General features: G+C 40.1%; 1 protein-coding gene across 1 annotated transcript in view; it reads left to right on the top strand.

Annotated features, from left to right (window-relative positions):
• Positions 1-4,127: 4,127 nt before the first annotated feature.
• The window catches only part of celf5a (cugbp, Elav-like family member 5a), a gene marked incomplete at both ends in the record, with an annotated part of 228,051 nt that continues 213,351 nt past the window's right edge, over positions 4,128-18,827 (top strand). Inside the window, one exon of the mRNA XM_084163224.1 lies at positions 4,128-4,485. Coding sequence (XP_084019350.1) covers positions 4,128-4,485 — 358 coding nt within the window. The remainder of the gene's footprint in view (positions 4,486-18,827) is intronic.

Genomic DNA, 18,827 nt, shown 5'->3' with positions numbered 1-18,827 from the left:
TTCATTGTGCTGTGCGGCCTGCTATTCAAATATCTCAGACAAGGTTTAGAATAAGAAATGTCAGAGTATGCGCCTTGCTCTGCAGTTATTGTATTGACCTTTCATGTCAATGTGGACCCCTGCACACTCCCCTGGCTGGTCTGTGTCTCCCCCAGGTGTGGCGTGGAACCCAGAGCACTGGAACCAGCTGAAGAAGATCATCCCAGACATCGACGTTGCGATCCAGAAGTTCTAGACCCTCTATGGTACCCAGCGAGCAGCCAAGACAGCCCAGATCGATTCCCCTCTACAGCAGAGAGCCTTTTGTCACTGACAGTATATCACTTAATTTAATTCACTGTTAAACAGCTTTAATTAGTATACATCCGGCAGATACAGTGGGGAAAAAAAGTATTTAGTCAGCCACCAATTGTGCAAGTTCTCCCACTTAAAAAGATGAGAGAGGCCTGTAATTTTCATCATAGGTACACGTCAACTATGACAGATAAAACGAGAAAAGAAATCCAGAAAATCACATTGTAGGATTTTTAATGAATTTATTTGCAAATTATGGTAGAAAATAAGTATTTGGTCAATAACAAAAGTTTCTCAATACTTTGTTATATACCCTTTGTTGGCAATGACACAGGTCAAACGTTTTCTGTAAGGCTTCACAAGGTTTTCACACACTGTTGCTGGTATTTTGGCCCATTCCTCCATGCAGATCTCCTCTAGAGCAGTGATGTTTTGGGGCTGTCGCTGGGCAACACGGACTTTCAACTCCCTCCACAGATTTTCTATGGGGTTGAGATCTGGAGACTGGCTAGGCCACTCCAGGACCTTGAAATGCTTCTTACGAAGCCACTCCTTCGTTGCCCGGGCGGTGTGTTTGGGATCATTGTCATGCTGAAAGACCCAGCCACGTTTCATCTTCAATGCCCTTGCTGATGGAAGGAGGTTTTCACTCAAAATCTCACGATACATGGCCCCATTCATTCTTTCCTTTACATGGATCAGTCGTCCTGGTCCCTTTGCAGAAAAACAGCCCCAAAGCATGATGTTTCCACCCCCATGCTTCACAGTAGGTATGGTGTTCTTTGGATGCAACTCAGCATTTTTTGTCCGCCAAACACGACGAGTTGAGTTTTTACCAAAAAGTTATATTTTGGTTTCATCTGACCATATGACATTCTCCCAATCCTCTTCTGGATCATCCAAATGCACTCTAGCAAACTTCAGACGGGCCTGGACATGTACTGACTTAAGCAGGGGGACTCGTCTGGCACTGCAGGATTTGAGTCCCTGGCGGCGTAGTGTGTTACTGATGGTAGGCTTTGTTACTTTGGTCCCAGCTCTCTGCAGGTCATTCACTAGGTCCCCCCGTGTGGTTCTGGGATTTTTGCTCACCGTTCTTGTGATCATTTTGACCCCACGGGGTGAGATCTTGCGTGGAGCCCCAGATCGAGGGAGATTATCAGTGGTCTTGTATGTCTTCCATTTCCTAATATTTGCTCCCACAGTTGATTTCTTCAAACCAAGCTGCTTACCTATTGCAGATTCAGTCTTCCCAGCCTGGTGTAGGTCTACAATTTTGTTTCTGGTGTCCTTTGACAGCTCTTTGGTCTTGGCCATAGTGGAGTTTGGAGTGTGACTGTTTGAGGTTGTGGACAGGTGTCTTTTATACTGATAACAAGTTCAAACAGGTGCCATTAATACAGGTAACGAGTGGAGTACAGAGGAGCCTCTTAAAGAAGTTGTTACAGGTCTGTGAGAGCCAGAAATCTTGCTTGTTTGTAGGTGACCAAATACTTATTTTCCACCATAATTTGCAAATCAATTCATAAAAAATCCTATAATGTGATTTTCTGGATTTTTTTTTCTCAATTTGTCTGTCATAGTTGACGTGTACCTATGATGAAAATTACAGGCCTCTCTCATCTTTGGGAGTGGGAGAACTTGCACAATTGGTGGCTGACTAAATACTTTTTTTCCCCACTGTATGTTCAGTTAAAGCCCTATGTTTTACTTACCTCACTTTAAAAAATAGCTGTCTGTTCTGTGTTTTAATTCTGTATATAGTTGTATTTATTAGTTGGCTTTATAAGCCATGGCTTTAGTTGCAGAGAAGATATGTATTTTGTTGACAGCATTTGTAAATGGAGAGCATGAGTTAATAAAGCCTATATGAAGTGAGGGGCTCAATGGCCATTAGAGTCCGGATACTTTTTTGTTGAATTATATTATGATAGCCTAAACTATGTCTCCTTTCATCTTTGGCAAATGCAGACATGTTTCTTGAAGTAATACACACAAAAACTGTAGACTCCTTTCATATTCCAGAAGAGGGAGCAAGAAGCCAATGGATTGATCACTGCAAACAACAATGCAAGACCATCAAGACAATGAGTAGGTAATGGGACAAAATAAAAGATTGATAGTATGAAAATAAAGTGGGAAGTTTTAATTTTAAGAGGGTAATGGCACATGTTTATTTGCATTGAAAGTTGCTGTAGTCCTTGTCCTAGAGATGTAAAGCAGTATCTAGCCTATTAGAAGCTAAATGTAAGCAAATTAAGACTCAAATATTCATTAAAATGACAGTACCATGTTGTACCTACAATGCACATATTTTCTCCACTGGTGTCAAAAGTGGGATGGAGCTACTGTGAGGCCATCAAAGGCAAGCATGCTTCAGATAGAGAAGTGCAATGGTGTGTTTTCTGAAAGAATGATGTAGTGTAGCAAAGGAAGGAGATGGATTCAAGTCCTGAAAGGACTAGCCCCCCAAATTCTCTACATTACATAGGGAAAGTGGTGGGGCCTGCTATATTGACGGCGGAATGATTCCCATTTCATTTGTATTTATTATTCATCAAAGTTCCACCATGGCATTGATTTAAATGTTCAAAAGTCAAATTTTTGCGTGGTCCTCAAGCAGGTGTGAGAAGGGTGCAATTGCAGCCTGCAATTCGGGGGCGTTCCTGCATGTGTGCATTCCTGCATCTGCAGGAACCCCTCTTTATTCTATTATTGGTCCATTTTTAAGCTAGGACAGGCGGGAGACGGGGGCGCTCCAGTACATTAGGTGGCGTTAATGCACAATAACGTTGGATGCCAGCCGCCGATAAACTCCACAGAAGAAGGGGAGGGTAGCTAGCTATCTAGCCGTACTCCGGTAGACAGTGTTTTCCCACAGTTCTGTTAACGTGTGCGAGGGCAGATGTTTGGCAGACGGGAGCAAAGGACACTGTGCTAGCTTAGCCAGCTAGTCCGGTACACAGCAGGTGGGAGGCTAGCTAGGACACAGTGTCGCTAAATAGCAAGCTTGCTAGTTAGCTAACACATGGTGTCAGCCCAGCCTCCCGCCTGCTGTGCTAGTGGGAGGCGAGGGCGACCGGTAGACAGTGTCCTTCGCCCCCACCTGTCGGGCACGGTTTCTCCGGTACACAGCAGGCGGGAGGCGGCTGGCGACACGTTATACTAGCTAACCTGCAAGCTAGCACATGGTGTCGCTAACTAGCAAGCTAGATAGTTAGTTAGCTAGCTAGCACAGGTGTTGCCCCAGCCTCCCACCTGCTGTGCTAGCGGGACTGGTAGACAGTATATTCCCACAGTTCTGTTAATGATGATGAGGGCAGGAGGGAGCGAAGGACACTGTCTACCGGTGTATTTAGCAAAGAGGACTCTGGAGGCGGGGGCCAAAAAACTCAGATAATACTTTTATTTCCCTTTTGACCTACATTCAAAAGTGTCACAAGCATTCAGGAACCAACAGGATGATTGAAGGGGTGGAGGGTTCATGAATGAACCTGTGGGATGCAGGAATGACCACATGCAGGAACGCCCCCCAATTGCGGGCTGCAGTTGCACACTATTGGCAGGTGTTGGAAAATGCAAAGAATTTGCACTCTGATGTTTCACTAACATAGCTTCACTACCATACCGACATCTGTGGGTGTCGCTCAAGAGCGGTGAATGTGACTCTCGCTCGGTGGTTCTCGCCCCTATCAACCCCCCTCTCTTGTACTATGTGTGTGCGAGTTTGTTGTGTTTCGGATAGAAAGTGAGCCTGGTTTCCAGCTGAGTGCTTGCTCTCTCTCTCTGTGTGTGTGTGTTGTCATTATTATCCAGTCTGCTCCCAGCTAAGAATGGCCAGATTCACTCAGACTGAAACAAGAAGGCAGCAGCAACCACAGCAGCCCCATCCCGCTCACACCAGCCTGGTTTTCACTGGACCTGGGGCACCACCGACCCAACAACCACTACTACTTATCCCTCACCAGCACCAGTACTCTCAGATCACATTTCCTAAACCCATGAACGGGTCAGAATCCATTTCAATTCATCCGGAGAGCGGCAACATGAAAGACCAAGATGCCATAAAGCTGTTTATCGGACAGATACCGCGGAACCTAGAGGAAAAAGACCTGAAACCTCTGTTTGAACAGTTTGGAAAAATCCACGAACTGACCGTTCTGAAGGACCGATACACCGGCATGCACAAAGGTAACGTGTCCGTCCGTCCCCCGTCCCCGTCCCCCCCCGTCCCCCGGAATATAGCGAGACCTAATACAATTAGCTGTATTTCGTATGATTACAATATTTTGTACAATTGTCTGTCGCATGGGGTGGCGTCTTTTGCATTACGCACCAAATGTTTTCTTATGTATTTTTTGACTAACTCAACGTTTAGCTCACTAAATGATTGTACCGAATTGCAGGCAGAAATAATGCATCATATTTTTCGCCAAACATGTATGATAAAATACAATTTAATAATCGTTACGAATGCTCGTGGTCTCATAGCAATGTATTCAATTTAATTGTATTTTCATAACTCTCTCTCAGAACTGGGCCAGAGGCGCTTAAAAGGGATGCATTTTTTAAGTATCCAACCCAGCCTGTCCCATCTTTTACAAACCCAACACGACCAAATCAATTCGGTGCCAAAATGTTACAAAACATGGACGCAAGGACTGTCACAAGATGACAGACGTATCTACCGCGCGAGCAGTGATGCTGCTGCTAGTGTGAAGCCAAGTAGGGTTCGTGATAGTGGATGTAAATTCGCGCACCAACAAGAAGAGAATGTTAAGATTCGAGGTTTTCCAATGCTGTCGTGGAAAGTCGTCGACGCCATTTAACTTTACAATGGTGGTGGTCTATTAGGCTATGATAGTGAACGACGTTGCCCTATTCATCATCGTCAGTGTTAGGGCATCATCTTCATGGAAACTGTAGCCACCAATAAATGAAAGCTTCTTGATGTTACAGTATTATTATATTCACATTTTGATGGGCAGATGATAATTTAGCCTAAGCTATTTTCCATTAAAATATATTGGTCATTTTATATTAAAGGGTACCGCATGATATGTCCAACGTGTAATTAATTATTAGCCTACATCAATAGCCTACTTCCATGGATTTAGTGTAAAACCAAAATGCACACTTCCCCACTGTCGCCAGACACCAAGATCCAAAACCACTCATTACACAATGCTAGATTTTAAATAGGCTAGCCTATTGTTGAGTCTACAATAAATCAATAACACAATGCCACAACAATTGTGATTCATTATCAAATAAGGCTAAAATAAGTTGTAATTCCATCCAGGTAAATTCTAATATGCACCATGGTAGTTGATAGTGATAGATGACATTTCGATCAATGGGAATCAGGCCCCGTAGCTGTCCTTGGTCCTAACGGCCCAAACACTTTGAACAGGAAAGGATATGGCAGAATTGGTTGATTTGTGACCAAATGACAGTCAGAGATGTCCCTGTTTAGGAGATAAATGTATTTGTGATGTTAACAAAAAAAACTAATCACAATTGGTGGCAGTCTTTTAAATGGCACTTTTGACACCTGGCATTATCATGCCATTATATTGTCTAATTTCTGGCATTCCAAATAGGCTATGATGAACATGAAGCCTTTAGATTTGTGAAAGTAAAAACATAATTGGAGACATAGCCTACATACTGCATTATGGACAATGTCTTGATGGGTGTACAACATTATCAACCCAAACCCATGTTTTACATTATACACAGGTGAGATAAGGCTGGTCAAATTTTTATCACATTTGTAATTTCTTATGTCCTACTGTATCTGCTATAAGTGAAGAGCCACTCCTAGAATATGTCCCTTCCAATGTCTTTCTGTTAATGAGGTGAAATAATAGCCAGTAATAATTCAGCTCAAGCTCTGCCTAATGTCACTCTCACCTATGATTGGTGATCAAAAGTTAGAGGTCAACAGTTTGAGAGGACCCTACGCCCGCTCTGAAATATGGCCATCATTCCAATGTGAGTGGTGTATGTGTGCTAGCGTCTATATATTTGTGTGTATGTGTGTGTCATTGTGTGTGTGTGCGCTTGCGCTTATGCTTGTAATAAAAGTATTTCTCAACATCCCATACCTGGCATTAGTTGTGTGTAAGGAGTAAAACGTTATTGCACTGCATTGCATAATGACTGCAGTACTTGGTACTCTACAAATTGTTGTGTGATAATTGTCAGGCCCTGAATGGTGGCGTGCATATGGAAGATATGAGCAGGATTTCTCTGTGTGTCAAAAAGATGATTCAATAATGAGTCTTGAATTGTACATCGACATAACTTGTAATGTCAACAGCTAGTCTGTAGTTTACAATGTACAGGTTCTATCTCTTTAATTTAGATATTTTCATCCTCATCAATTTGTCAACATTTTTATCATAGTTTTCTTCAGCTTTAGCTACTGTAAATTAAAACAAGTTTTAGAAAATGTTCTATGTAAGAGCTTTCAATAACAAGTAGTTTTTGCTTTTATTCACAGTACTGTGGGTTTTTTGCATTCAGGGCTGACATTCCACTGTTAACTTCATACCTTTGTTATTTTATTTATTTATTATCATAGGCATTTTACCTTAAACTGACGAGTTAATAAATATTACTAAAGGTAAAACATTGCTTCCTAAATTAATAAATGTCAATTTATAGATTTTATTTTGTAACATGGCTGTTTGTGTGGATTTTTAAAAAGTTAGATAATACTGTACAACCAAGGATTAACCTTGTTAGTGAACATATACTGCCTCAAACATGACAAGCACCATCTCTGCTATTATGTGATAATTATATCAAGCTTAATTACCTATCTCAACAACTCATTTGATAGATTAGATGGCGCGTTCTCCAAACATTAATACATATGATTAGTACTCAGATTCAAGTAAACAATTTCAGATGTCAGTCCCAAAATATTAATATCAAAGTCAATTTCAATTCTTATTCATGAATATTAAATAGCCAGGGTTTAGTTGAATGAATGTATTTGAAATGTAATCCTGGCCACACAATTTCCAGTAAGAAATCATCCCAGTACTTTTCCTCTGCATTTCACTGGTTATTCTATTGCCAATGCTTTATAAACCAAAAAGATTATGAATGTCATCTAATAGTAGAATTATTCCTCAAAATTACAGACACACACACACACACTTTCCCGAGAAGCAAAATTGTGTTCATCAAACCAAAAAGGTCCATACATATACTGAGCAGTTGTTGTTCTGTGTCATATTTTGATAGTGATTATATTCCTAGTCTATTGTGTTCTCCACTCTTCCTTCCCTTCGACTGATTCTTCTGGTAATCCAACAGGGAAAACAAGGAATTAGTTCGTAAAGCATGATAATAATGTGTGGCCATAATAACTTGACTCGAGAGGATTAGCAAATGTGCATTGTCTGAAGCTTCAGCCTCTTGGGTGATCAGCTGCTAGTCTCCCTAAACAGTGGCTGCCTTTGCCAATTAAAAATGCAGTCTCGTCTCCCTCTTCAAATGATTAATTCTGCCTGCACAGTCGATGGCCTGCCAATTATTGTCGCCCAATTGGTATTTCCTGATGTTGGATTTATCACTCAGTTAAAACTTCTCCCGTTGGTCTTAATTATGCTCCACTCGCACAACAGGCTTTCAGTTTCATATTTGTTGTTTTTCTCTGTGTGTGAAGGCTACCTGAAGGTTGCAATTGTATTTTTCTTGGTTTACGTATGCTGACAGCTTTATGATTGGCAGACCTGCACATGAAAATCCCTCAAAGCCATTTTTGAATGTATTTTTCTGTTTGTTTTTCTGTGGCTAGTAAGAGGGTAATTGTTGCATTGGGGTGACAATTTTAGCAGGTCCACTTTTGAATACAGATACGGATTTCCAGGATGTTTGTAAAATGTCCTCGACCAGCAATGTAAGAATTTGTAATGAATAGCTGTGAAGACCGGTACACATACACACATACACACATTTGATGAGAGGAGGAGGATGGGTGATGGCAGGAGTGATTCAACACACTGGACATGCAATACAAACACGGGTGCTCCCATCTGCCTTCCGCTGCAGCCGAGTATCAATATTAAGCTAGTGTCGGGGGATCATTGTGTTAATGTATTTATAAATGGACCAGAGATATTGCCGTAGACCCCAGCCAGGCAGAAGCACATTAAATCATAGGAATAATCTAATGAAATATTTATTCAAGTTTAATTTTTTCTACCCCTCTCTGATGGATGGGCTCCACAGTGGGGGTAGTAGCTCAGCAATAAGGGACAGCTGGAGAGAGGCAGATTCAAGCTGAACGGTGTTGTAAGAGCACATAGATCCACCCAAATCAAATGGTATTAAAAAGAGACAAGATCAGTATCCCCAAGGAGTTTATGTAACACTACCAGAGTGTTGACTAAAGTAATCTAGTAATCTCCAGTTTCCAAACCTCTCATATTTGATTTCAAGGGATGCTCCTCTCCTCCATATTGAAGCTGCTCATATGGAAAGAACTAAGGATCACGGTGCCGCGCCGCGGTATGACAGGATCCCCTCTGGGAAAACAGATGGGAGCAAATGTACTTACATACCATAAACTGAGTTGTATGTACCATCCCAGCAAACCGGGAACATTCCCAGAACGTTAGCTAAGATTCCCATTAAGTTCTTGTTAGGGTTTTATCTAACATTAAGATGATAATAGGGTTGGGTGGTATCCAGATTTTCATACCTTCATACCGATTCTGTACTATACCAGGGTATACGGTATTACCAGAAGTGCACACAAGGGGCGCTATCAAAACAATTATATATATACACTACCGGTCAAAAGTTTTAGAACACCTACTCATTCAAGGGTTTTTCTTTATTTTTACTATTTTCTACATTGTATAATAATAGTGAAGACATCAAAACTATGAAATAACACATATGGAATCATGTAGTAACCAAATAAGTGTAAAACAAATCAAAATATATTTTATATTTGAGATTCTTCAAAGTAGCAACCCTTTGCCTTGATGACAGCTTTGCACACAGCTTGGCATTCTCTCAACCAGCTTCATGAGGTAGTCACCTGGAATGCATTTCAATTAACAGGTGTGCCTTGTTAAAAGTTAATTTGTGGAGTTTCTTTCCTTCTTAATACGTTTGAGCCAATAAGTTGTGTTGTGACAAGGTAAGGGTGGTATACAGAAGATAGCCCTATTTGGTAAAAGACCAAGTCCATATTATGGCAAGAACAGCTCAAATAAGCAATGAGAAACGACAGTCCATCATTACTTTAAGACATGAAGGTTAGTCAATCTGGAAAATGTCAAGAACTTTAAAAGTTTCTTCAAGTGCAGTCGCAAAAACCATCAAGCGCTATGATGAAACTGGCTCTCATGAGGACCGCAACAGGAAAGGCAGACCCAGAGTTACTTCTGCTGCAGAGGATAAGTTAATTAGAGTTAACTGCACCTCAGTTTGCAGCCCAAATAAATGCTTCACAGAGTTCAAGTAACAGACACATCTATTCAGAGGAGACTACGTGAATCAGGCCTTCATGGTCGAACTGCTGCAAAGAAACCACTACTAAAGGACACCAATAATAAGAAGAGACTTACTTGGGCCAAGAAACACACGCAATGGACATTAGACCGGTGGAAATCTGTCCTTTGGTCTGATGAGTCCAAATTTGATATTTTTGGTTCCAACCGCCGTGTCTTTGTGAGACGCAGAATAGGTGAACGGATGATCTCCGCATGTGTGGTACCCACCGTGAAGTATGGAGGAGGAGGTATGATGGTGCTTTGCTGGTGACACTGTCAGTGATTTATTTAGAATTCAAGGCACACTTAACCAGCATGGCTACCACAGCATTCTTCAGGGATACGCCATCCCATCTGGTTTGCACTTAGTGGGACTATCATTTGTTTGTCAACAGGACAATGCCCCAAAACACACCTCCAGGATGTGAAAGGGCTATTTGACCAAGGAGAGTGATGGAGTGCTGCATCAGATGACCTGGCCTCCACAATCACCCGACCTCAACCCAATTGAGATGGTTTGGGATGAGTTGGACCGCATAGTGAAGGAAAAGCAGCCAACAAGTGCTCAGCATATGTGGGAACTCCTTCAAGAATGTTGGAAAAGCGTTCCTCATGAAGCTGGTTGAGAAAATGCCAAGTGTGCAAAGCTATCATCAAGGCAAAGGGTAGCTACTTTGACGAATCTAAAATCTAAAATATATTTTGATTTGTTTAACACTTTGTTGGTTACTACATGATTCCATATGTGTTATTTAATAGTTTTGATGTCTTCACTATTATTCTACAATATAGAAAATAGTAAAAATAAAGAAAAACCCTTGAATGAGTAGGTGTGTCCAAACTTTTGACTGGTACTGTATATATACAATTTTATTTTTTGGGACATCAAAACAATTTATGCAACAGGGATCTTGATCCAGGAGGGGTTTGAATGTCTCTGCTGTAACCAATAAGCTTGATCTTGACATCTAGCCGCTTAGCTAGCAAGTAAGCAAACCATATATACTGAACAAAAATATAAACACATTTGATTGAGTTACAGTTCATAAAAGGAAATCAGTCAATTAAAATAAATGTATTAGGCCCTAATCTATGGATTTCACACGACTGGGCACAGGCCCACCCACTGGGGAGCCAGGCCCAGCCAATGAGTTTTTCCCCACAAAAAGGGCTTTATTACAGACGGAACTACTCCTCAGTTTTATCAGTTTTCCAGGTGGCTGGTCTCAGACAATCCCGCAGGTGAAGAAGCCATATCTGGAGGTCCTGGGCTGGCGTGGTTACACGTGGTCTGCGATTGTGAGGCCGGTTGGATGTACTGCCAAATTCTCTTAAACGTAGTTGGAGGCGGCTTATGGTAGAGAAATTAACATTAAATTCTCTGGCAACAGCTCTGGTGGACATTCCTGCAGTCAGCATGCCAATTGCACACTCCCACAAAACTTGAGACATCTGTGGCATTGTGTTGTGTGACAAAACTGCAAATGTTAGAGTGCCCCTTTGTTGTCCCTAGCACAAGGTGCACCTGTGTAATGATCATGCTGTTTAATCAGCTTCTTGATATGCCACACCTGTCAGGTGGATGGATTATCTTGGCAAAGGAGAAATGGTCACTAACAGGGATGTAAACAAATTTGTGCACAAACTTGGAGAGAAATAAGCTTTTTTTTTTGCGTATGGAACATTTCTGGGATAATTTATTTCAGCTCATGAAACCAACACTTTACATGTTACATTTATATTTTTATTCAGTATAATTCATTTGACACATCTTAGATTTCTTATAGTTATTCTTAACTTATGGTTATAAGCAGTGGCACAGCACGCACCCCACAGCCCTCATCTTTATTTGGGTATACCCTGGTATACAGTATAAATGGTATATCGCCCAAGCCTAGATGATAGCATCCCAAAAAATGTAATATCCTTGGAATGTTCTAACATTCAGAAAAATGTTGTGCACAAACTCTGTAACAACCACCACAGAACATTCCCCCAAAGTTCTACAGGTAATGTAATAACACAATATACCAGTAATGTTTTCCCAGCAAACCAAAATTGGTTCTGTGAAAGTTCCCAGAATATTTGCTAGGTTGCGGGAAATTGTCTCATAACACAAAAACTGTCCAGTTGTGCTGATGATTATACAATGTTTGTATAAAACGTTTGCCTGATGTTGCAATAACATTCACAGAACACATTTTGTCTGTTCTTTAAAGGTTCCCAGAATGTTTCATTAGGTTGTGGGACACAAAAATCTGTTCAGTTGTGTGGATGAGTATACAATGTTTATTTTAGGCAGAAGAGTACTGAAAATCTGTACTTAAGTAAAATTACTGTTACTTGTAATTTACTAAAGTAAAAGTAGCCCTTTTAAGAAGCTACTCAAGTAAGAGTAAAAAAGTATCCGGTCAGAAAACGACTTAAGTATTTGTTACAAATTTAGTTAGGACATTTTTTACACCTTATGGTAAATTGTGAGTGTGACAGAAAACAAAAAGAACAACAACTTTTTGACATTCATTTATTATCTAAGCATGCCAGCACCATCTTGCAGATGTCGTCCAGCACAGGTCTGTTGTACAGTTTCAATTACGTTCTTATTCATAGTTGACTTAATATCTATCAATGTGCTCAACTTCATAAAAAGGTAAATGGTACTCGAGACATTGGAATGATTTCACAATTTCAATAGCATTAATGAAAATTAATTTCACAATATAATTTCAAGTACATGTGACAAACAACAATCAATATCGAAATGTCACGATCAGTCATGTTACCAGTATGCAAATCAGACACATTTCAGCATGGAACTAAACATCAAGGTAGGTATTCAGGTAAGACTCATGTAAGTAATAAATAATCAAACAGTGCAGATATCAATTGCCATAGTCAACTCAATCATCTTTTTCCTGCCAAGGTACAATTTACCCTCCATCCTCGTCCGATCCTCTCCTTCTCCTCCCCCTCGGTTGTGCCGCTACAATCTATAAATAAAAATAAACACTTTAAAATATACATATTTCTAGTAGCTAGCTATATGGCACAAAAAGCTTACTGTTTCTCTATTCATGTATGTGCTTATAGGCCTTGTCATAAAAACAGAATGACATTTAGACACACACACGCACGCACGCGCACACACACACACACACACACACACACACACACACACACACACACACACACACACACACACACACACACACACACACACACACACACACACACACACACACACACACACACACACACACACACACACACACACACACACACACACACACACACACACACACACACACACACACACACACACACACACACACACACACACACACACACACACGGAGTGGGAGGATTACCTGCTGGGCTGACCGGTTGATCTAGCTAACGTTAGTTAGCTAGTTAGCGACATCGTTGACACTGCAACTAGCTTAGCCAACTTATCTAGTGGCAACCTAATGTGATAGCTAGTTAGTTAGCTATTTCCACCCACATCTGATTAGTCTGTTCACTCTCTTTATGCCAATGACAATTTAGCCAACAAGCAAAGATTATAAGGGAAGCTAAAAACATTGTCAGATTATGGGTTAGTCAAAACAAACTATCTAGCTAGCTAGTTAGCTACCTAGACATTTCATTTGCACTCGCCCTCAAAACATAATTTCAACAGCAGAATTATATCCGACAAATACTTATCTTACTCCAGAAATGCATAATATTACAAAGGCAGAAGGTAATTAAAGTGCAACTTACCTCTGATCGTGTTTGGCTAAGAACCCACGAACAGAAATCTTAGGAGTGAAGACGTGCGCTTCACTTCAAGAGCCATGATGGAGATACGGCTTTTGACGGACAACTTTGAGAGCCAATGGACTTAAGTGTTTTGACATGTTATTTTCAATATATTTAATTGGTCAAGGGGTCGTGATACGTTCTTACAGACGTAAAGGGGAACCAATTGTATCGATTCATGTAAAAATAAATGATAATCACAACATTTGGAGTGACAAGGTTTTCATCATCTCACAATGACGATATAATAATACAAATCTATGTAATTTAAGTGATTTGGGAAAATGTAACGGAGTAAAAAGTAAGTTACTTCCTTCAGAAATTACTTGAGTAAGAGTACAAGTACAGCCAACAGAATGTTTCTTTAGGTTGTGGGAACATTGTGGGGATATGACAAGAGATAGGTTCCCAAACAATAAAACTGTCCAGTTGTGCTGACATTCAGATAATGTTTTTATCAGGGTGCAAAAAACATTCCTTTGATGTTGCAAGAATGTTGACAGAACAGCCTTTCTGAGTTCTTTAAATGTTCCTATAACATTTTATTCGATTGTGGGAACAGTGTGGATACATTACAAGAGATACAGTGCCTTCAGAAAGTATTCATAACCCTTGACTTATTCCACATTTTGTTGTGTTACAGCCTGAATTCAAGATAGATAAAAGATAGATATATATATCACCCATCTACACCCAATACTCCATAATGACAAAGACAAAATATATTTTTAGAAATGTTTGTTAATTTAGTGAAAATGAAATACAGAAATATATAATTTACTTAAGTATTCACACCCCTGATTCAATACATGTTTGAATCACCTTTAGCAGCAATTACAGCTGTGAGTCTTTCTGGGTAAGTCTCTAAGAGCTTTTCACACCTGGATTGTACAATATTTGCACATTATTCTTTTAAAAATTCTTCAAGCTCTGTCAAATTGGTTGTTGATCATCGGCTAGATAGACATTTTCAAATCTTGCCATAGATTTTCAAGCCGATTTAAGTCAAAACTGTAACTAGGCCACTCAGGAACATTCAATGTCGTCTTGGTAATCAACTCCAGTGTATATTTGGCCTTGTGTTTTAGGTTATTGTCCTGCTGAAAGGTGAATTTGTCTCCCAGTGTCTTTTGGGAAGCAGACTGAACCAGGTTTTCTTCTAGGATTTTCTATTCCGTTTATTTTTATCCCCCAAAAAACTCCCTAATACTTGCCGATGACAAGAAAACCCATAACATGATGCAGCCACCACCATGCTTGAAAATATGAAGAGTGGTACTCAGTGATGTGTTGTGTTGTATTTGCCTCTATTCAGGACATAAAGTAAATTTATTTGCCACATTATTTGCAGTTTTAAAAGGATGGATGTTTAGGAATATTTTCTTCCTTCTTTTCACTCTGTCATTTAGGTTAGTGTTGTGGAGTAACTAAAATGTTGTTGATCCATCTTCAGTTTTCTCCTATCACAGCCATTAAACTCTGTAACTGTTTTAAAGTCACCTTTGGCCTCGTGGTGAAATCCCTGAGCGGTTTTCTTCCTCTCCAGCAACTGTTAGGAAGGATGCCTGTGTCGTTGTAGTGACTGAGTGTATTGATACCACATCCAAAGTGTAATTAATAACTTCACCATGTTCAAAGGGATATTTAATGTCTGCTTTTTGTTCTACCAATAGGTGCCCTTCTTTGCGAGGCCTGGTATTTGTGGTTGAATCTGTGTTTGAAATGCACTGCTTGACTGAGGGACCTTACAGAAAATTGTATGTGTGGGGTACAGAGATGAGGTAGTCATAAAAAAATTATGTTAAACACTATTATTGCACACAGAGTGAGTCCATGCAATTTATTTTGTGACTTGTTAAGCACCTTTTTATTTAGCCTTGCCATGACAAAGGGGTTGAATACTTATGGACTCAAAACATTTCAGCGTTTCATTTTTTATTAATTTGTAAAAATGTCTAAAAACATAATTCCGCTTTGACATTATGGGGTATTGCATGTAGGCCAGTGACGCAAAATCAATTTAATCAATTTTAAATTCAGGCTTTAACACAATAAAATGTGGAAATGTCAATGGGTGTGAATACTTTCTGAAGGCACTGTATGTTCCCAAAACTTTTAAAAACGCACCCGATATAATTCCTACTTTGAGACGCTTGATGTGGTCCCCTCTGTCTTGTTTTTCATGATCTGAAAAGCTAAAGTGATCCTAGATCAGCACTCATAGTCTTGGATACCTTGTAAATATGGGTCCAGAAGTACGCAGCATATACAGTGCCTTCAGAAAGTATTCACACCCCTTTACTTTTCCCACATTTTGTTGTGTTACAGCATTAATTTAAAATTGATTACATTTAGATTTTCTGTCACTGATTTACACACAATACCCCATAATGTGGAATTTAGTTTGAAGAACATTTTCGAAATTAATAAAACATTAAAAATCTGTAATGTTTTGAGTCAATAAATATTCAACCCCTTTGTTATGGCAAGCCTAAATAAGTTCAGTAGTAAAAATGTGCTTAACAAATCGCATAATAAGTTGCATGGACTCATTCCGTGTTCAATAATAGTGGTTAACATGATTTTTGAATGACTACCCATCTCTATACCCCACACATACAATTATCTGTAAGGTCCCTCAATCGAGGAGTGAATTTCAAGCACAGATTCAACCACAAAGACCAGGGATGTTTTTCAATGCCTCGCAAAGAAGGGCACCGATTTGTAGATGATGAATACCCCTTTGAGCATGGTAAAGTTATTATTTAAGCATTGGATAGTGTATCAATACACCCAGTCACTACAAAGATACAGGCGTCCTTCTAACACAGTTGCCGGAGAGGAAGGAAACTGCTCAGGTATTTCACTGCGAGGCCAATGGTGATTTAAAAAAAGTTACAGAGTTTAATGGTTGTGATATAAGAACTGAGGATGGATCAACAACATTGTAGATACTCTACAATACTGTGCGAATACTTATGTAAATGAGATATTTCTGTATTTCATTTTCAATACATTTGCAAAAATGTCTAAAAAATGTTTTCTCTTTGTCATTATAAGGTATTGTGTGTAGACGGATAAAAAATACATATTTAATCCATTTTGAATTCAGGCTTTAACACAACAAAATGTGGAATAAGTCAAGGGGTATGAATACTTTCTGAAGGCACTGTAAAGAGGATGGGTGAAGTGATTGTGAATAACCCAGTTACCAGTATTTCCCTGGATTAGTTATGTCTAAGAAGGCCAAAAAGGAAGCATGGAATTCCTGATTGACCATACTGCCATGGCTATATACTGAAGAAACAAGCTATAAAATAGCTTTTCTGGTGGCGCAGAGGATAAAAGACCTGGCTTGGGAACCAAACATTGCAGATTCAAACCCGATCTGTGCAGATTGTTGTTATATGAAGTGCAAAAACTATGGTTGGGTTTGTAAGAATAAATGCTGTTCAATTGTCCTATGAATGAAGTAATGTGCAGATTGTTAACATATGAAGTGTGAACAATATGGTTGCGTCTGTATGAATAAATGCTCTTCAAATGTGCTATGAATTAAATTAAAATGCCATGTGTCTCTATCACATTCAAATGCGACTTGTCATTAAATCTGGAGAGAAACATAATTGGTATGTATTCCAATCTGCTTTGAGGTGCTACAAATGTTCATGCTGAGAATGTTGTGGAAATATTAGCTAAGACTTAAATATAACATTTTCTAAATATTTTTGAAATGTTCTGAGGACCTCCAAGACAAGGTAAAATGTATATGGCGTAAACGTCAATGGAATATTATGTTAAATCTAAAACAAATATGCTATGAATGTCATAAAAATTGACTTATTTTGGAAATTGTGGAACATTGTGCAACATTGAGGGAATGTTCTGTGCAACCTATGTGAATTTCACAATAATATTATTGCAACATCCCAAACAACTCCCATAACTTAATGAAATGTTCTGGGAACCTTGAAAGAACTTAGACCATGTGTTCTGTCAACATTCTTACAACATTATAGGAATGTCCTGTGCAACCTAACTTAAACATTGTCATCACAACTGAGCATATTTTGTGTTTTGGGAACCTATCTCTTGTAATGTACCCACACTGTTGCCACAACCTAATGAAATGTTCTGGGAACCTTTAAATAACAGACAAAATGTGTTCTGGGAATCGTTTTTGTAACAGGTGAATGTTTTTTGCACCCTAAAAGAAACATTGTAGAATCATCTGCACAACTGGACAGTTTTTGTGTTTTGGGAACATGTCTTTTGTGAGATTAACATTCACAAGGCCGCAGGGCCAGAAGGATTACCAGGACGTGTACTCAGAGCATGCGCTGACCAGCTGGCAAGTGTCCTCACTGACAATTTCAATCTCTCCCTGAACCAGTCTGTAATACCTACAAGTTTCAAGCAAACCACCATAGTCCCTGTGCCCAAGAATGTCAAGGTTATGTGTCTAAATGACTACCGCCCTGTAGAACTCACATCTGTAGCCATTAAATGCTTTGAAAGGCTGGTAATGGCTCACATCAACACCATCATCCTAGAAACCGTGGACCCACTCCAATTGGCATACCGCCCCAACAGATCCACAGATGACGCAATCTCTGTTTCACACCACACTGCCTTTTCCCACCTGGACAAAAGGAACACCTATGTGAAAATGCTGTTCATTGACTACAGCTCAGTGTTCAACACCATAGTGCCCTCCAAGCTCATCACTAAGCTAAGGATTCTGGGCTTCTTGCCGGGACTGCCCCAGGTGGTGAGGGTAGGCGACAACACATCCGCCACGGGGGCCCCTCAGGGGTGCGTGCTCAGTCCCTCCTGTACTTCATGTTCACCCACAAGTGCATGGGCTCGCACAACTCCAACACCATCATTATGTTTGCCGAAGACCCGACGATGGTAGGCCTGATTGACGACGATGAGACAGCCTACAGGAAGGAGGTCAGAGACCTGGCAGTGTGGTGCCAGGACAACAACCTCTCCCTCAACGTGGGCAACACAAAGGAGCTTATGGTGGACTACAGGAAACAGAGGACCGAATACTCCCCCATTCACATCGATGGGGCTGTAGTGGAGTGGGTCGAGAGCTTCAAGTTCCTCGGTGTCCACATCACTAAGGACCTATCATGGTCCAAACACACCAACACAGTCGTGAAGAGGGCACAACAAAGCCTCTCCCCCCTCAGGAGGCTG

This window comes from Coregonus lavaretus, assembly GCF_964263955.1.
Source record: "Coregonus lavaretus genome assembly, chromosome: 6".
In the NCBI taxonomy this organism is placed as follows: domain Eukaryota; kingdom Metazoa; phylum Chordata; class Actinopteri; order Salmoniformes; family Salmonidae; genus Coregonus; species Coregonus lavaretus.
Note: the sequence above shows the minus strand (reverse complement) of the source record. Positions and strands in the feature narration are given on the sequence as shown.